A 21,375-nucleotide genomic window follows, 5' to 3' on the forward strand; every position below is an offset into this window, starting at 1 on the left:
CCAATTTTGAAATACAAGGAACATACAGTTATGCACATAAATTCACATACTCTACATGCTACAGCTAAAATGAACTGTAAAAATATACTTATTCACCTGTTTGTGTGTGCATACGCGTGCTCTCTCTGTCTCTCTCTCTCTCTCTCTCTCTCTCTCTCTCTCTCTCTCTCTCTCTCTCTCTCTCTCACACTCACACTCACTCACACACACACAGATATATATATCATATCATCAACATACTGTCTCGAATGGCCAGCCTAGAATTCTCAAACTGGGAACCTCTCCACATAGAATGGTCCGAGATGCAAGAGATTTGCCCAATCTAATACCTTCTCCACATACTTCACCATACTGAGCAACAGTAGCTTTGGTTAATCTCATACCTTCCGCACAAACATACTACTACTACTACTACTACTACTACTACTACTACTCCTTGGCACTACTGCCCTTGTTGGGCCTTGGCCTCCTGGACCACCTCCGCCGACTCTTTTCTGGTGGCTGCCTTGGCTCTTCCATCTTCTCACTCCCATCCTTCTCAAGTCCTCTTCCATTTTGTCTAGCCATCTGGTCCTTGGTCTGCCCCTTATACGACATCAACCGGGTTTTCCTTTGAAAACTGTCTTGACTGTTCTGTTCTCCAGCATTCTTTCTACATGTCCCAACCAACGCAGTCTTATTACTCTTTATTTCAGTCACGATATCTGGTTTGTTGTACAACTCTCTGATCTCCTTATTATTTCTGATTCTCCAAAAATTCCTATCATTCACTGGCCCATAGATTTTCCTAAGTATCTTCCTTTCCTATCTCAGCAAGACGTGTCATAGTCCAGGTCTCCGAACCATACAACACCACAGGTATAACTACTGTGTGATACACTGTCAGCTTCTGATCCCTGCTAAGGCTCCTTGCTTTAAACACTTTAACCAGTGCAAAGTAGCTCCTGTTACCAACTGCAATTCTTGCATATGTTTCTTCTCTCCTATTATTATAGTCAGTTACCAGTGACCCAAGATATTTAAAGCTCTTACACTGTTCATATTATTTTCCATTCAAAGTCATGCTTTTTTCTCCTTACTATAGCTTTTCCTAGATGTTAACATATACTAGGTCTTTAATTGGTTGATGGTCAGCCCCATCTTTCCACCATATCTTTCTACTTTTTCAAGCTTTTCCTCGAGGTCCTGTTTCCTCATGGATAACAAATGAATATCATCCGCATATGCAAGCTCCTCAGCCACTGTATTAAACAGTGTTCTCCCAGGGTTGTTGCTTTGTGTGTTTCGCATTACACTCTCCAAGGCAACATTAAACAGAATAGTGGAGAGCACATCACCCTGCCACAGTCCTTGGTTAACTTCAAATGCCTTTGATAAAGTGCCCTTGATCTTTACTTTGCATACTGTTCTTCTTAAAGTAATTTGAACCTATCTTGTCAGTTTGTTAGGGGCTCCTACCTTTTACATTGCTTTCCAAAGTTGATCCCTTTTGATACTATCATAACCTTGTTTGAAGTCAATGAACAGCTGGTGGACATTGGTGTTGTACTCATAACATTTTTCAAGGATCCATCTGATAGTGAAAATCTGGTCTGTAGTGGATCTGTTAGTTCTGAAACCACACTGGTAGTCTCCTAGATACTCTTCTACATATGTTCTTAACTGTCCAGCCATGATTTTTCCTAATATGTTATATACTAGACAGAGTAGTGCAATTCCTCTATAATTCCCACAGTCAGCTTTGTCATGATTCTTATGTATAGGGCAGAGTATTGCAGTGCTCCATTGTTTCGGCATATTTTCTTTCCACCATATTTCCACTATAACCTGATGCAAAATCCTTACTAGTTTTTCTCCATCATATTTTATCATTTCTGCTGTAATATTGTCTTCTCCTGGAGCTTTATTGTTTTTAAGAGTCTTGATACTAACTTTACCTTCTTCCAGTGCAGGTTCTGCTACTGATCCCTGGTGCTCTTCATCTCTGTGTACTCCCTGCTCTACCTCTTTTGCCATACCGGCACCTACCCCACCTTCGTTTTCCGATTCTGCATGCAGTAGTTCACTAAAACACTCTACCCATCTGTCTAAAGTCTGCTCTTTTCCTCCAATCAGATTTCCCTCCTTATTTTTACAGAAGACTGCTCTGGGTTGGAATCCTTTCCTTATGTATTTAATATAGAATTTCCTTGTTTCTTGAACAGTACTTCTCTCTTCTAACTCATCAGTCCACTGTTTTTGAGTGTCTCTCCTTTTCCTCCTACATTCCTTATCTGCTTCCCTTCTCTTCTCCCGGTACTCTTCTACAGTACCTCTAGTTCTCCTCTGCAGCATTCTTTTTGTTACCTCATTTCTTTCTTCTATGTTCCTCCTATAGTCTTCATCAAACCATCTCTGGGTTCTTGATTGCTTCTTCCTCTACAGTACAGTTCCAGCTGTCTCATGTATTATTCCTTTAACCGTTTCCCATCTTTCTTCAATATCCTCTCCTAGCCGGTCTTCGGCTTCATTAAGTCTATTTGTCAAGATAGTTTTATACTGTTGTACTATATTTTCATCATTTTTTAACTTGGTATCATCAAACCTTAGTGTGATAGCTTTCTTGATCTGTCTATAATTGGCTATCCTCTGTCTGTATTTGATTCTTACCAAATAATGATCTCTATCCCCATCTGCACCACGACAGCTATCCACCTCTTATATATCTGAAGCAAGTTGTCTATCTATGAGTATGTGATCAATCTGATTTTCTGTGATCCCATCTGGGAAGCTCCATGTAACTTCCCTTATATCCTTCCTTTGCATTCATGTGCTTTTAATAATCATGTTATTGTTCATGGCAAAATCAATTAGTCTGATACTGTTATCATTAGAGACTTCACATAGACTCTCCTTACCAGCCATTTTTCCGTATGCAATTTCTTTTCCTACTTGAGCATTGTGAAGTGCCCCATGGCCACTTTAACATCATGCTTTGCCAGCCTTGCTATTTCCTGCTCCAGTTGCTCATAGAATACATCTTTTTCCACCGACTCTGCATCTTCTGTTGGTGTATATGTACATATGAAAGATATATTGAAGAAACGGGCTTTCATTTGTAATACGCAGTGTCTTTTGCTAACAGACTTAAAGTTCATTGTGGCAGCCTTTTGAGAATTATCAACCAGAAAACCTGTGCCGCCTTTGCTTCCGCAGCTGTAAAACAGTGTGTGTCCCAGATGTTACTATTCACATTATATTCCTTCATTTCCTTTTTCAGATTTTGTAGTCCACCAGGCTTGTTCAGTGTTCTCACATTCCAGCACCTATTCGTGTGCTGTTTCCATTGCCAAGGCCGTTTACCTGTTACATCCACCCGTCTTTCTTTGTCCTTTGGTTCTATAACAAGTTTTTTTCCAGGGTGAGGTTGTTAGACTCACGCTCAACCCCCATCTTGGAGGACCTCGATTTTTTTTTATGGTTCACTCCTCTAGGAGGGTTGGCTTCCCTACACCTATAGAGGCCCCCACCCCCCTCCCCTCCACTCTATGTTGTGGGACACACTTCACCTGTCTTCTCTGTCGAGACCAATCCAGCGCTTGGGTGACCCTACCAGTAGCTACGCTACTGCCGGCTCAGCTCTCGGCTTAATCGGAGCACGCAAACACCCCTGCCCACCACTGAAGGTGCCTATGATAAGACAGCGTCCCCTGGTAGTGTCCCCACAAACATGAAAGAATTTAATTGCTGTCAACAAGTCATGACCCGCGGGCGTACAGCAAATTACCTGTGAACTTCATTTTCCTAATCATAACTAACAAAAAAAAAAAAAAGCACAGATTTAAATCTCCAGACATAAATGCCTCACCCCACTAATAATTCCAGATCCTGAAATGAATCTATTCCCATAACTGCAAACATCAAAATGACTTACCACAAACACTTGTAATATTATTTTTACAACAGAACTAAAGCAGTCCTGTGTATCATTAACGTCGTACACAAACAATTTAGAAACATAAATATGCCACACTAGAGAGCATCATCACATACTCTTAACATGCTTACTGCAGATGCAACCATTTCAGATATGTTGCACCATGATGATGTCACTAAAAGTGAATGGGGTGGTACTGCAAACTTCAGTTGACCACCAAGAACGGTAGTGGGTCCAGGATCGAACCTTGTGGGACTTCCATTGTAATTTATCCCCCAGCAGATGATTTTAACAGCCTAAGATAAATTTCCACATTCTGTTTGTTCAATAAGAAATAAACCAGGCGTTTGCTGAACTATGTATTCCATAAAAACATAACTTTTCTTGTAGTGTGTTGTGACTGACATAGTCACAGACAATCCCAAATGGTAATATTTGATCATTCGAAGCTTTTGTTATACACTCAGTAAATGTGTAAATAGCTGTCTCAGTAGAGTCACCTTTTTGAAATTCAAAGAGTAATTGGGTAAATATCTCATTACTACATATGTAGATGATAACCCTTGAGTTAGTTTCATGTTCCATGGATCATTTGTATCATTAATTATAATGATGTGGAACAAGTCATTTTACGTTCATATTACACATTCCTATGAAAATGTAGCTACATGCTGATCATCTGCAAATAGTTTTTTATGTACTCATTGTTGTCTTTGTTTCATCTTCATCCAGCATCAGGCTGGGTTGAAACATTTAAGATCCATCTCCATTTTCCCATGTTTTTCCACTATTTTTCTTTTATGACTGTTTTGTTCTAGTGCAGATTCCATCACCATAAACTGGTCTTTACTGAAGCAGAACAGCTTGCTCTGGATCTCCCTCATGTCCTCAAACTTGGCTTCCATCATTCATTTTTATGTTTTCCATCTTACATTCTCTTTACAAGTACAAACTATTTAATCTGTTCTTCTCAGTTCTCTTATTCAGCTTTTCTACTGCAGTTTTGTCCCTAAAATCTTCATTTATGACTGTCTCTATCTTTGTTTTTCCTAACATATTTCTTAAGAGTTTCGTTTCTTGGGGTTGGATTCTACTCTTCTTTCTTCTCACTGTTGTCCAGGTCTCCACTGCATAGGTCAACTGTACTGTAAAGTAAAATATGTCTTGAACATCACTTCCTTAACTTCATTGGTATCTTTCTTCCTCAGACTAAGCCCCTCATACACTGGTAAAATGCATTGTACTGTTATATCCTTTTGCCGATTTCTGCCACCACCCTCGGTCACCAATATCACACTGCATTGGTATTTGAAGTTCCCCACAATTTCAGTACCCTGTCCTTTAATATTACTCTGTCCTTACCATTCTGTGTCTACTCTGGTTCTGCGCTGTACCTTTTAATCATTGCAGAATTATAAATTCTCGTATGAAATGGAAGCTTATTTTCCAGTGTAACTTTGCTGTCTGTCAGACATTTTATATCATTGGGTAAGTGATCAGAAATTTTGTTGGCAGCATTGTACACCCATTTCTTTTCTTTTCTCTCTTTTTTTTTGTTAATGTAAAGTAATGAATATAATTTTTTTCTTTTGGTTTTGTAATTATGTGCATCTTTCTTCCTTTTGAACTTGTTGGATTGTTCACAGGGGAAAAATATACTGCGAAGCAATAGTCAGAGTGCCTAACTCCTTAAACAGATGTCTACAAAGGGATCATAGATGAAAACCACATACTATTATTACAGCACATTTTTGAACAATGAACACTTACTTCCTTAAAGTTGAGTTACCCCAGAACATTATTCCATGTGACATTTTTGAATGAAAATATGTAAAATGTGTCAACTTACTGTTTGTCTCTCTCCAGGATTTGCAGTTCAGATGTGTCTGAAATAAGTTTTGGGAGTACCAAAATATGCTGTGTCCAGTTTAAATTCTTATCGGTGTGGACAACTAAAATTTTTGATGTTTCCACCCTAGTTGTTATTTCCTCACCATGTGTTACATCTGTCATTATTTTAGTACCTCTGGATGTACAGAACTGAAAATGTTGTCTTTTTGAAATTGAGATTGAGACCATTCACAGAAAACATTTTTTACCATTTCTTCTGCTGCTGTTTGTATGTTTGTATTGATTAAAATTCTGGTGCCATCCTTAAAGAGAACTAATTCTGCTTGTTGTACATTAGACAGAAGGTATTTACATTGAGATACAATAGGAAACCTAAGATTGAGGCTTACGCTTTATTTCTGGTCAGAAGAATGTCCCTTTCTTACATTGCTTGAATTATTAAGTCCAACTTTCTATATCCTTGTAGTTAGATATTAAATGATCCGCTTGTTTGCTATACCATCAGTTCCATATACCTCAGTTTATCCAGGAGAATATTGTACTCCACACATTCAGATACTTTAGGTAGGCCACAGGCAGTATCAACTGGTGCTATTTTGCTATTTAGTTCTTGTAAAATTTGATGAGTGAATGTGTAAATGACATGCTCAGTTGAGCCAAACTGTGATTTACTGAGGATACTACTGTTCTCAGTTGGGCTCTATTCTGGAATATATGACCTTCTCAAAACCTTTGGCTAATGTCAATAGAGAAATGGGTTGTTAATTATCGACTTCTCTCTTATCACTCACCCTTAGTGATGCATTACATATTTCAGAAACGACAGTGCTTATTGTATAGTACTCTGTGGGAATTCGCATTTAATGCAGATTAGTTTTTATTTTTGAGCAAATATATAATTTTCTTAATTTCAGAAGGAAGTTTCTTCTATGTTTAAGAAGTGATTATTAAACATATCTGCTACCTGTGACTGATCATTTATAGGCCTTCCATTTAAATTAATAGTGATGTTACCCTTTTCTATCTCTCATTTTACTACATTCCATGCAGTGTTACGTCTGTTGTCAGAATTATTTATTTCCGACATAATGTGGATGTTCCTTTTTTAAATAACTTTTCTTAATAATTTTGAGCAGTTCATGTGTTGTGGAAGTACTGCAGGATCTTGACTTGTTCTTGCCAACAAATACAATTGCCTTTTCATTTCAAAAGATATTTCATTTCCTCTACTGATCCATGTGTTTTTAAGTATCTGTCTAATGTCTTTCATTAGCTTATGTGGAAAGCTACTTTGAAGTAATGATATGAATTTATCATGAAATAGATTAAATTTTGTCACCATTTGATTCATTAGAAGTTTCATCCAAGTTTATCTGTTGTAAACTATTCTTAAAAATGTTGTCCTGGAATCAAATTATTTTAACTCTTTTCCACTGGGGAGTGTCTGTAATGTATGGCAATGTCTTATTTATCCTAACTAACTGTACATTGGGATCAGAGAGAGCATTTTTTGCTGGGTATATAGTAATTTTCTTGTTTTGAGGTTTATCAATCAGTTAATTGATCAGTTATCAGTTAGGCTCCTACTGTCCTTATCCACCTTTGTTGGACATGTAATTACTTATATCGAATTGTAGGATCCAAATAAGGTTTCCTGATCATTTTTCCTATAAGAATCCTATAGAAAATGTACACTCAAATCACCACAAACTGTTAACATCTTGCTGCTGTCTGATAGATAGCGTAGTAGGGAGTCTATGTTAGTAATAGACAGTTCAAAATTTTCCATTGGGGATCTATATACAGTTACTACAATTAAAAGTTAACCATTTTTCAGTATTAATTCACAAGCACACACTCCGTAATGCTAATCACTACAAAATGTTTTTGAATTTGTGTTCTGTCTCAATGTAAGTAACAAATCTTCCTTTTCCTGTGTTAGTTCTACATGAGTAAGATGCTGGAGTGTAATCTTTTATATTTAATTTCTCTAACCAAATGGTTATATGGTGCTCAGATACATTATATTAGCTTCTCAAAAATCTTAGCAGATGATATGAGGAGTGACATTGGGTGGTATTTATTGACATGTGTGGAGTCAGCCTTTTTTTAAAGAGCACCATAACGGTGACATATTTTAATCTGTCTGGAAAAACACCTTGAATTAATGATTGATGGATTACATAAGTGACTAAGAACAATACATATTTTAGGACTACAACATTTTAGTGTCTCGCTGGAGATAGTATCCATCCCATATCAACTTTCACTTTTTAGAGTCATGATGAGCTACTTTATTTCTAATGGAAACGAGAGAGTAATTTTTTTCCCCTAAATGTCCTCTGTATTGCTTCTTCACTGTACTGTATCAGTTTACCTTTTCGACAGTTTGAACCAATTTTCTCACCTATTTCTAAAATGTAATCAGTAAAAATATCTGCTACACATGAATGGTCTTTTACAATGCTCCCATTCTCCCCCTCTCTCTCTTTTAACAATTTTCCAAGTTGTTTTTATTGTTTGCTCTGTCAGTTTTTGGCAAGATATGTGTATTCTTGGAAATTTTTCACACCTTTTCTTCATATGTTACAATACTTTAAATGCGAACTTTTTAGGTTAGGCTTTACCGTGACTGTTACTGACATTAAATGAAACAACAAGTTCACTGTTACCAGTCACCGTTTTATTTATTTCCACGGCGCATTTCGAAGGTTTAAACCTCCATCATCGGTTGGATTTACGTTGGTAAGTATTACATTTGTGTGTGTGTTGTGTTACGATTTTTGGAGGAACTTGTGGCACTGCCTTCAGTGGTCACAGGTATACATGTGATGTGTTACGACAGCAAAAGGAACCCGTGACCACTGAAGGCAGTGCCACAAGTTCCTCCAAAAATCGTAACACAACACACACACAAATGTAATACTTACTAATGTAAATCCACCCGATGATGGAGGTTTAAACTTTCGAAACGCGCCGTGGAAATAAATAAAACGGTGATTGGTAGCAGTGAACTTGTTGTTTCATTTAATGTTACAGTACTCTTTGTAATATGTAAATATTTCCAAATAATTTGGTTTTCTGGCTGTTTTGTACAAGTCCTTTTTTTGTTTTCAGGACTCTACTACCTTTAGTAGCCCAAGGACTTTTTAATGACTTCTCGTTATTACATTTATATTTTTAGGAAAACTACTTCAAAAATGGATACAAACTCTTTAAGAATGGCTCATTGTAAACTACACTCCAATCAACATTTTTAAAGCTTTTTTAAAGTCTTCAGTAGTTTTGTCAGTTAACGAGCCTGACAGTTTTATTAGTGTGTATTTGAACTGTACAAAGAGGTGAGTTACATGACTGCACATTGTGATCTGACAGTATGTTTATCACAGCATAAGCATGCATGCTTTTACTTCTGCTCATTGTATGAATACATTAACTACAAGGGTACTACTATCTCAAGCAACTTTGGTTAAGGAAAATTCATAACTGTTACCAAATTACAAGTGTGCTAAAAGATCACTCTTACTGTCAAATTTTTTCAAGAAATTTACATTAAAATCACCACAAATTAATAATCTCTTCCTTCTGTCTGTCACATAGCACAACAATCCATCAAAATTTTTCATATACCATTCCCAATTTCCCAGTGGGGGACAATGTATACTTTAAATGATTAATGGAAAATCTCATATAAGATGTGAAACAAATACTAACAAAGAGATAGAGGGGCTGGCCAGTACTTACCTCAGCTCAGTACAGCCGATAGATACACATAAAACAGAACTGAAAATTTACATTCCTAGCTTTTAGAACTTTGTTCCTTCATCAGGGAGGAGAGAGGGGAAAAAAGGGAAGAAGGGAAAGTGGATTCAGTTACTCACAACCCAGGTTATGAAGCAACAGGGAAAGGTAAACAGGGAGGGTAGCAAGGATGGAGGCATGCCTCCATCCTTGCTACCCTCCCTGTTTACCTTTCCCTGTTGCTTCATAACCTGGGTTGTGAGTAACTGAATCCACTTTCCCTTCTTCCCTTTTTTCCCCTCTCTCCTCCCTGATGAAGGAACAAAGTTCCGAAAGCTAGGAATGTAAATTTTCAGTTCTGTTTTATGTGTATCTATCGGCTGTACTGAGCTGAGGTAAGTACTGGCCAGCCCCTCTATCTCTTTGTTAGTATTTGTTTCACAATGTATACTTTAACAGTCACAAGTATTAAATTTCCCATTATTAACTCACAATCACATGCATCCATATCCTGAGCTATATAGAATTTATATATTTCTACATTTTTGCATTTGTATTTATTTTTTATGAAAGTGAAGACTACTCCTTTGCTCCTATTGGACCTATGTGAATATGCTACTATTTTATAACAACATACATTAAGATTCGCTGTACTTGTGATTACGTAATGTGCAGATAGGCATATAACATGAACTTTTGTTTAGTGAATAAGATCTTGCAAATGAATTAACAACTCATTTACATTATATATTAATAAATTTTCAACATGCAGCTATATTTACAAACTAATTTGTGTTGTGAATGTAAAATGACTCGTACCACATCATTATGATTTCTTGTGCAAATGATCCCTGTAACTTATACCCCCTCCCTCAAATATTTTGACCAAGCAAGTTGATGTCATTTTTCAGTCTATTGTTATAAGATGAACTGGATCTCTCTGTGTTTTTGATTTCCTTTAATTTATCATTCTGAATTTGACCTAAAGCTTGTGTCTCACCTGACCCCAATAAGCTTTGTGTGCTGGTGACCCTTCTTATAAGCACACTGGACTCGCATTCGGGAGGACGACGGTTCAATCCCGTCTCCGGCCATCCTGATTTAGGTTTTCCGTAATTTCCCTAAATCGTTTCAGGCAAATGCCGGGATGGTTCCTTTGAAAGGGCACGGCCGATTTCCTTCCCAACCCTTCCCTAACCCGAGCTTGCGCTCCGTCTCTAATGACCTCGTTGTCGACGGGACGTTAAACACTAACCACCACCACCACCTTCTTATAACTTCTGTTTGGTTTCTGTAAAGTTGCATGTAACATTTTGCCTTCATTCAACTTAGATCTCTCAGTGCTGTGGCAAATTCTTCTTGCAGTACTAAATTCTACATTTCATCTTCATCAACTACTTCTTTCATTTTCATAATATTGTCTTCAAGGTTCTTTCCTTTATGTAGCCCTTCTATATATTCCTTCAACCTTAGCTTTCCTTTCTCTGTTTAGTGCTTGCTTGGCATCTGCATTCTTCATGTTCATTCAGATGATTCTCTTTTCTCAAATTAGGCCTGTATATTTAATTTTCCTATCCATAGCACTTATTTTTCTCTGTTCCATTTTGCATTTTTTAATAATCTCTCATGATTTAATTCCTGTTTGCCTATCTCATTTGCTCCACTTTTATGTTTTCTTCTTGCATATTGTTTGTTAATCCAGAGTTCCTAATGGGCCTTGCCTGTTTGATGCTCTACTGTCTTTACTGTTTCAGCTCTCAACGTCGCTCATTCATCTGTGATTGTATTTATTTCACATATTTCACTTGTTTATTATTTAACGGCCTGTTTAAAAGCCCGCATCTCGTGGTCGTGCGGTAGCGTTCTCGCTTCCCACGCCCGGGTTCCCGGGTTCGATTCCTGGCGGGGTCAGGGATTTTCTCTGCCTCGTGATGGCTGGGTGTTGTGTGCTGTCGTTAGGTTGGTTAGGTTTAAGTAGTTCGAAGTTCTAGGGGACTGATGACCATAGATGTTAAGTCCCATAGTGCTCAGAGCCATTTTTTGAACCTGTTTAAAATTTCTAGACTACCTGTGGTTGCTTTGGTTGTTTCATCTTTTACAAGCCCCAATTCTTCAATTTTGTATCTTTCAGAAATTTCTTCATCTGTAATCTATGGCTCATAACCAATAAATTGTGATCAGTGTCCACATCTGACCCTGGAAATGTTCTGCTGCATAAAATTTGGGTTCTGAATTTCTCTGACAAACATTCCAGTGTCTCCAGATCTATGATTTTTAATATGCTCTGTTCAAAATTGTACCAGGTGACTTCCGTATTCATTAGTTTATCATCTTCCATAATATACTAAAAGTCTGTTTTATATCATTTCACACATTTTTTTCATGCTCATCATCTTTATTTATGATATTGTGTTTAAACACAGAGAATTCATAGAAGTGTTCAACTACTGATTGTCTATTCGAATATTATAGGAAACAAAACAATGCATACAGGTAAAAATCAACAGGCTTTCCTTGGAGAATAAAGTAAATTTAGCATAACTGAAGAGTCTATTAGAAAAGCAAAGAAATTAACCAACATTACCTTATGAAGTTTTGAGAACTGTATATTTGTGCGATGACTATTGATACTGTTAGTTCAATGTTGTATAGCAATATTTTATTTAATAGATTGCATTATTGTAATGTTCCCCCCCCCTTTTTTGAGGGTTCATTTATAGTACACTACATGCTTTTTTATTTGTAGAAATGAAGTTAAATGTACAACGAATATTTGTGGGTAACTTACCCACAGTGGTAACTGAAGATGATCTTTTGAAGAGGTTCTCCAAATATGGAAAAGTACAATCAACTGAGATTAAACGACGCTCTGATGACTCAGTGTTTGCTTATGTCAATTTAGAGGCTGACAGGAGTCATATCAATGAATGTGAGTATGTAAAATGTCTTTAGAAAGTACTGAAGTGTGCACTTTGTGTTCCCTATGACTGCAGGTGCAAAAAAAGTGGGATTTTTTTTATATATATGTTTTTAGCTTACCATTAAGCTTCATTAATATACTGTTCCATATCCATTTTCATATATAATAGAGCTTCGGTTTTGTCTTATGCCATAAACAGAATCACAGTTAAAAGGACATTGATACACAGTATCTTGCCAGGTTTCCCTATATGAAAATGTGCTATAGACTAGTTCTTTATTGACAAGATTAACTTAATTTTTTTTGGACCAAGTCCAGGTTGAAATATCAACAACATTATGAAAAAGATACAGTGCTCTCACCTAAAGATGACACGTTGAATTGCAGACAGGCACAACAAAACTACTGTTATTCATTGAGCTCTCATCTAAAGTATTCTTCAGAAACAAAATCCCACACACATTCACATAAGCAAACACACTTCACACACATATGGCTACTATCTGTGGCTGTTCCATCCAGAATGCAATGATGTTGATCCCAATTTCTGGTAGAAGGTATGACATAATCCCCAGTCTCGAATTAAATTTGTTTAGGCATTTTTTGAATCTGGGAAGGTTAAATGTTTGTGATGCCCTTGCTTCTAAGTAAGTGTTTTTTTCTTAATGATTTTGATATATTAAATTGTTACATTGTTTATTTTGTAGACCCATGCGAAAAAGATCTTCCTGGCGGAACAAGTCAGGTAAAAATAACATAATACAGAAAAAGTCTGGCCAATACTTACCTTCAGATGGAGAAATTCCAATACTACTGATAAGATCTTGGTTTTTGTCTTTTTTTATCAGTACTTCTGGTAGAAACATTTAATAGCGAGAAAACAATTTCCTAGCTTTTAAAACTATTAGTTTCCTATTCAGAGATTAAAGATGGATTTGTTTGTTGAACGTTACACTGGAGGGGCGGGTCACTTAGGCCCCAGGATGAGAGGAACCCACCTATTGGGGGGATAAGGGAAACAAAGGTTTATGGGCAGACATCAGAAATAATCAAAGATAGTACAGTATGTGACCAAAAGTATCTGGACACTCCCAAAAACATACATTTTTCATATTAGGTGCATTGTGCTGCCACCTACTGCCAGGTACTCCATATCAGCGACCTCAGTAGTTATTAGACACCGTGAGATAGTAGAATGGGGTGGTCCACGGAGCTCACAGACTTTAAACGTGGTCCCCAAGAAACCTTCCAGGACCTGTTTGAATCTATGCCTGCGAGAGTGGAAGCTGTCATCAGGGCGAAGGATGGGCCAACACCATTTTCCAGCACTAACGATGGGAGGGCACCACAAACGTGTAAGTCATTTTCAGCCAGGTGTCTGAATACTTTTGATCACAAAGTGTATACTGGTTCGCACTGATTTAGTTCAGAGATGACATAAGGACAGGTTGAGACATAAATTTGGATGAGAGAGAGAGAGAGAGAGAGAGAGAGAGAGAGAGAGAGAGAGAGAGAGAGAGAGAGGGGGGGGGGGGAGATGTTTAGTGAATTCAAAAATTATGTATTTGTTTTTCATTTTGAAATGGTGGCCATTTTTGTTTCAGGATCCAAGCTTTTTTTGTATTTGCAAGCATGTGCAGTTTTTCAATTATTGAGTAATGGGTTACTATAGACCTTTCAAATAAAAAGCAATATTTTCAGCTCACACTGGCCTACAAATTAAAACTGTTATTGCCTAACTGAACCCTTAACGTATTTTTAATAGCTCAAAGGTATTGGTCGTCTATTTTTTTTTTTTTTTAAAAAAACCCTCAATTTTTGAGCAATAGTTTTCCAAAGGAGGCCATTTTTGTTTCAGGATCCAAGCTTTTTTTGTATTTGCAAGCATGTGCAGTTTTTCAATTATTGAGTAATGGTTTACTATAGACCTTTCAAATAAAAAGCAATATTTTCAGCTCACACTGGCCTACAAATTAAAACTGTTATTGCCTAACTGAACCCTTAACGTATTTTTAATAGCTCAAAGGTATTGGTCGTCTATTTTTTTTTTTTTTTTTTTTTTAAAAAACCCTCAATTTTTGAGCAATAGTTTTCCAAAGGAGGAGTAATTTCTCATCTGTAATATTTTTTATGCTATTGCACTATATAGTATAGTTATTTTCTACTGAATTTCAACTGTGAGAAGCTAACACTTGAGAAAATATGCTGTTTTAAAATGGATTCTTTGAATATTTTTTCCTTTAATATCTTTGCTAGGGGACCAGATACAAATCTGATAATTACCCACTTAATAGGCCCTTACGATAGCAAACTTTAGGGAAATTTCAACTTTAAGAATCAAATGGAAGTTATGGAAAAAAATTACAAATATCAGTCAAAAATGCATTTTATAACATCTAGGCTAATGGAATAAATTATATCAGTTATATAATTTAAGCATATCTACAGTTACTTGTCTTTTTATATTGAAAGAGAGCCAGCTAATTGCATTATGTGGTCTCATCTTATTTGTTTTTGCTACGTTGTGCACTGAGCATCTGAGAATTTTCTTCACTCGTGTTGGGTGTTAGATTAAAAGTTCACACAGTCACAGTTATAAATTCCAGGAGTGATAACTTCTTCAATACATTTTTAACTGACATTCAACCCTGAACCTTCTCAACTTTTTTAAACGGGATCCTTGGTCGTAGCGTGTAGTAAAATGTTACATGCGCATCTTGGTTTTGACAATCAGTGTTATCAACTTTGGCGGTCAACCACTGTTCATCATAGACACCAGCCACTATGTCTTTGTTTTGAAGTGTCAGTGGTACAAGTTTTTCACATTGATAAAATTCACTATCAGGGGATGTAGGTGTGAACCTACACTTAAACACGACTTGACTGGGGGATAAAACAGTGAAGAGATCGAGTGCCTTTAATCTTCCGACAGGTGTCGAATCTTTCCTCCAAGACATTGGTGTAGAGTTCTTGTATTTCTTCACATTTTACAAAAACATAAGTAACACCTTTTACCTATTCTTTTCAAAATTTAAACATTTCTGAAGATGTCAAGATCTGGTTCTTGTAGGTCTGCTGCAGGCTAGCATTTGTGTCAGCTCACTTTGTTGTACCTCCGACACTATCATAGTTATTCTTCCCATGGCTTGATGTGAAAAAGTACAATTTTACATCAATTCCAAAATCTTCTTTGTGAAAGGATATGTTAATATTTGTTTTGTTTTTATATTGGTGTTCAGCACCTTCAGAGAAATAGATTAGTCTGTATGGAAATGTGGTGGTGTTTTATGTAATTTGTTAATTGCAGTTGAAAAGCATGCACTGCTGTAGTGCGTGTTCAAGGTGGTCCCTGATGACACAAAAACTATGACTCTGTAGTTTATCTTGATTTTTAAAACGAGTACAAATGGATGAAATGTGGCCTGTTTGTTTGCCCATTGGTGCCCTTACCAAGTGAGGTGATGCAATGGTTAGCACACTGGACACGCATTCAGGATGATGATGGTTCAAACCTGTGTCCTGCTATCCTGATTTAGGTTTCCTGTGATTTCCCTAAATCACTTCAGGCAAATGCTGGAATGGTTCCTTTGAAAGGGCATGGCCGATTTCCTTCCCCACCCTTTCCTAATCCGAGCCTGTTCTTGATCTCTAATGACCTAATTGTTGACGAGACGTTATACAGTAATCTCCTCCCTCCATTGGTCCCTAGTGATTCAACTTGAACAACAAAGGAATAGTTTCCAGAAAAGTCAGCAAGAACTAAGCATTCACCAGCTGCCAATGTTTGCATTTTGTCTTTCAAAAATTTACCTTGACATTTGACAATAAAATGATACATTTTCAGCTTATTGAGATTAGCTGCCAACACATCAGAAAACTCCTCTTGTGGATTTATGATTTTCAACATTTCCATTCTGTCTTGTGTCACGCATTGTTTGTATTCTATGTTATCAGGCATCAAATTATCTTCTTCCGATTCCTGAAACATGTCGTGTAAAGCTTGTTTGCGTAGACAATCGTGACATTTTCCCATGTTTATACAATTGTAACTGTTAATATTGCATACCAGAGTGCCAGCAGGCCTAAGATTAGCCCCCTCTATCGTCAAATTTACATTGTGGTGATAAAAACAAATGCAAACGTTATGGATACCAGATGCTCCTGCAACAATACACCATTTTGAACTCTACTTGCAACATTTCGACCTTTCAGTTTTAATGTCATCATTTGGTAGTTCATATAAATTACACAGTATTAACCATTTTTGCCTTTGAACCTTAATACCATTTTGTTTCAGAGGAACTCTCACTTTTTTTGTCTATCAAATTACTCACATTCTTAATTTGTAACGCAGGTAAAATTTCCCATTTTGTTACTATATGCATTATTAATTTAACCAAACTGTTATAGCTTCCAGTTGAACAAATATATTTCAAGGACGACGCAATACCTGAAAGTCACAGATCAAGTAAACAGAGTACGATGTGTGTACACTTTAACAGTCAAATCATAACTGAGTCCAAGTCTAGCGGCCGCTGGCTGGTTGGCCGCATCAGTGGCGCTGCTGCTGCATGGCTGGCAGACAGCGCCGCATGTAGACGACGCGCATAACTGCGCGGCGGCACTTTGAAAGATTGGTGAGTCACAACACTTTTCCCCCTTTGAATTTTTTGCACAGGTCTTGATAGAGGTGGCCTGTACATTGCTAACGTCCATAGGTGTTGTTTGACTGGCCGTAAAGTCTTGAGGAGGAGGCTTCCCGTACGGACGGAAGTGTCCCCAATGATAACAGGTTGAGATGACAGGAGACGTGGGGGTTGAATCTGCTGGGGCCCCGTGCATCAATCTGCCCATTGCGGCAAGTCCGGTTGTTGTAACAGGAGACATGGGCGATGTGTCGGCATCCGTAGGAGAAGGAGGCGAGTAGAGTTGCTCTGACAGATGATGGTCATCTGTTTCCTGGATGGGCATGTCTCCTGGTGGCATCAGTTCTTGTGCTGGCACCGATATGGTGAGAGGACTGCGTTGTGAGTAATGAGAGATTCCAGTATCCCGAGCATCAGGTAGAGCCGAAGGTGGTGTAGTGGCATCCGGAACAGGCGTTGTTGGCACACGAGCCGAAGCTGGTCCGAATGACGCACTGCAACACCTGTGTCTGTCTGGATTTCATACAGGCATTGGCCACGGTGTCGTAAGATGCGGCCAGGACTCCATTTTGGCTACCTGCCATATCCCCGTACCCATACAAGGTCATTGGCGGTGAACCGGCCAAGCGAAGGCACCTGCGGCCGTGAGGTGGAAGGCCGCAGAAGATGAAGTAGCGTGCAGGGCTGTTGGCCATGTAAGAGCTCAGCCGGACAGTGGTCATCCATGAGGGTGAAACGGTAAGAAGCCAGAAATTGGAGAAGTGCATCATCATCATCAGCAGCAGAAGAAGTCAGGAGTTTCCTCATCTGAGCCTTAATTGTGCGGACCAGTCGTTCAGCCTCACCGTTTGACTGTGGATTGAACGGAGGGGCCGTGACATGCAGGATGCCGTGATGAGCACAAAAATGCGCAAAATCGGACGAGGCAAATTGCGGACCATTATCAGTTACAAGAGTAGAGGGAAGGCCTTTTAAAAAGAGCAAATGCGAGCTAGAGCATTGGTGGTTGCCGCAATGGTAGGCGACGAGCAACGGACAATGAAAGGAAAGTTAGAGTAGGCGTCAATGACGAGAAGCCAATAAGTACCTAAAAAAGGTCCCGCGAAGTCAGCATGAATATGCTCCCAGAGCTTCTCAGGCGAAGGCCACGGTGACAAAGATAACTTCGGGGCGGCGGCCTAGGACGCACAAGGGCCGCAGGCAGCGACCATGTGTGCGATTTCAGAGTTGATGCCGGGCCAGTACACATGACGGCGCACCAGAGATTTTGTGCGAGAGACACTCCAGTGCCCTTGGTGAAGGAGGCGCAAGACCGAGGCACACAAAGACGCAGGGACCACAACACGTGGCGAAGCATTGTCAGTGGAGAGGAGGATAACACCATCCCTAGCCGTGAGGCGGTAACGCAAAGTGTAGTAGTTCTGCAATGGATCAGAAGTCTTAGTGGACGGACGATCTGGCCAACCCTTCTGAATACAGCGTAAAACCCGGGAGAGGGTAGAGTCAGAACCCGTAGCAGCCGCCAGCCGGTGCCCGGTGATGGAGAACCCGTCCACAACCTGCTGCTCGGCAGCATCCAGGTGGAAACACAAAAGTTCGTCCCTATTGAATGCCAGATCAGGACCCATGGGAAAGCGAGACAGTGCATCAGCATTCGCATGTTGAGCCGTCAGCCGGAAATGAATCTCAAAATTGAAACAAGACAAGTAAAGAGCCCAACGCTGGAGGCGGTGTGCAGCCTTGTCGGAAAGTGACATTGATGGATGAAACAAGGAAACAAGTGTTTGTGATCCGTGACAAGATGAAATTTGGATCCATAGAGAAAAACACCAAACTTATGAAGAGCAAAAATAATGGCCAAAGCTTCTTTTTTGATTTGAGAATACTTTTGTTGGGCATCCGTGAGCGTTTTGGAGACATAAGCAATGGGTTGTTCAGAACCATCAGAAAAACGGTGCGCAAGGACTGCACCGACCCCGTATTGAGATGCGTCCGTGGCAAGAACAAGATGTTGGCCAGGTCAATAAGTAGTCAGGCACGGGGCCTGTTTCAGCATAGTCTTCAATTTCTGGAAAGCCGCATCGCATGACGCGGACCAGTGAAAAGGCACGTTTTTATGCAACAGGCAATGCAACGGCTGAGCCACCGAAGCAGCAGATGGTAAAAACCTGTGATAGTATGCTGTTTTCCCCAAGAAGGCCTGCGGTTCCTTAACAGATGTAGGGCGAGGAAGGGCATCGATCGCAGCGACAGTTTGCTGAAGCATACGAATACCATCCCGAGAGACTTGACATCCCAAGTACGTGATAGATGCCTGAAAAAATTTTGATTTCTGAAGATTACACTTAAGACCGGCAGTCTGTAAGACATGAGAAAGTGTGCAGAGATTTTGAAGATGTTCTTCAGTGGTGGAGCCAGTGACAACAATGTCGTCCATGTAATTTATACACCCAGGGACAGTGAGCAATAATTGTTCCAAGAATCGCTGAAAGAGAGCAGGTGCGCTGGCAACCCCGAATGGCAATCGTTGGTATTGATAGAGGCCAAAAGGCGTTTTAAGGACCAGAAACTGCTGGGAAGCACTGTCGAGAGGAAGTTGATGATAAGCTTCTGACAGGTCAAGTTTAGAAAAATACTGGCCTCCAGCAAGTTTAGTGAACAATTCTTCAGGTCGAGGCATAGGATAAGTGTCGATAAGGCATTGAGCATTTACAGTGGCTTTGGAATCGCTGCAGAGACGAATATCAGCATTTGGCTTAGCAATGACAACGACAGGAGAGGACCACTCACTGGAAGTGACAGGAAGCAAGACCCCCGAAGCAGTGAGACGATCCAGCTCCATTTCACCCGAACACGAAGGGCCACAGGAATGGGCCGAGCCCGAAAAAACTTAGGCCGAGCACTGGGTTTGAGCATGATATGAGCTTCAAAGTCGTTTGCAAGGCCTAACCCAGGAGAAAAAAAGAGACGAAAATGTCATCGACAAGGAATCCAATTGAGCATAAGGAATAGCATCAGAGACGATATTGACGGAGTCATCTATGGAGAACCCAAAAATGCGAATTGCATCGAAACCAAAAAGGTTCTCCGCATTTCTGTGGTCAACCACAAATATGGGAACAGTGCGAACGACAGATTTGTAAGATACCTCAGCATCAAATTGTCCCAAGAGAGAAATCGTCTATTTATTGTAAGTCTGTAATTGCCTAGTGACAGGTGACAGGATTGGAGAACCCAACTGAAGATACGTCTGAGAATTGATGATAGTGGCAGCAGAACCAGTATCCACCTGCGTGCGAACATATCAACCAAGTATTTGGACAGTGAGGAATAACTTCCCTGAAAGGGAAGAAGTACAATTGACAGACAACACAGAATCAGAATCAGTGCCATGTTCATGAACATCATGTATGCGGTCGGATTTGCAAATGGATGACACCTGACCCTTTTTTTTTTTTGCATTTGTGACACACGGCCCAACGTCGTGGACAGTCCTCTCGTGAATGCTTCGTAAAACACCGCGGACATGAAGGAAGTTGCCGTGGGTTTTGCTGCAGTTTCTTAGAGGATTGTTTACGGTTAGGCCGAGGCTGCACTTGGGAGCGTACTGCGGCCACGTCGGCTGGCGGGGACATGCCACACGCTTCTTCAACAGGGCACAGAGGTTGTATTTCCCCGACGGCACCCCATGCCTCTATTTGCGCTCCAGCAGTGCAAGAAATTTCAGAAGACTGAGCGATGGATAGGACTTCATCTAGAGTCGGATTTGCCGACTGAAGGGCACATTGCCTAACTTATTTGTTGGGCGCCGACCGGATAACAACATCCCGTACCATGGAATCGGCGTAGGATTCTTTGTGAACGTCAGTAACAAATTGACACTTTCGACTGAGGCCGTGAAGTTCGGCAGCCCAAGCGCTATAGAATTGATTCAGTTGTTTTTGACAACGATAAAAGGCAACACAAGAGGCTACCACATGCTTTTGAAAATTGACGGACAGAACTGAGCACATTTTAGCAAATGACAAAGACTCAGGATCTTTCAAAGGAGCCAATTGCGACAACAACCGATACATTTGAGGTGAAATCCATGAAAGGAACAGAGACTTACATGTTTGTTCGTCCGCGACATGAAATGCCAAGAAGTGCTGTCGAAGACGTTTTTCGTAATCAGACCAGTCTTCCGCCATCTCGTCGTAAGGAGGAAAAGGAGGTAGAGACGACGACGAGAGATGCCACGACGAAATCGCGAATCACATTTGTGAGAAGCGTTTACTGTTCTATGAGACCTTGCAAGAGTT

The 21,375-nt window shown here is 39.5% G+C and overlaps 1 protein-coding gene across 1 annotated transcript in view; it reads left to right on the forward strand.

The window, feature by feature from the left end:
- LOC126484985 (probable RNA-binding protein CG14230) overlaps positions 1-21,375 on the forward strand; it is a 90,754-nt gene that overhangs the window by 18,980 nt on the left and 50,399 nt on the right. The window contains 2 exon segments of the mRNA XM_050108591.1: positions 8,885-9,108; positions 12,255-12,437. Of these exon segments, the coding sequence (XP_049964548.1) occupies positions 12,257-12,437 (181 nt within the window). The 5' untranslated portion in view covers positions 8,885-9,108; positions 12,255-12,256.

This window comes from Schistocerca serialis, chromosome 6 (genome assembly GCF_023864345.2).
Source record: "Schistocerca serialis cubense isolate TAMUIC-IGC-003099 chromosome 6, iqSchSeri2.2, whole genome shotgun sequence".
NCBI classification, from domain to species: Eukaryota; Metazoa; Arthropoda; class Insecta; order Orthoptera; family Acrididae; genus Schistocerca; species Schistocerca serialis.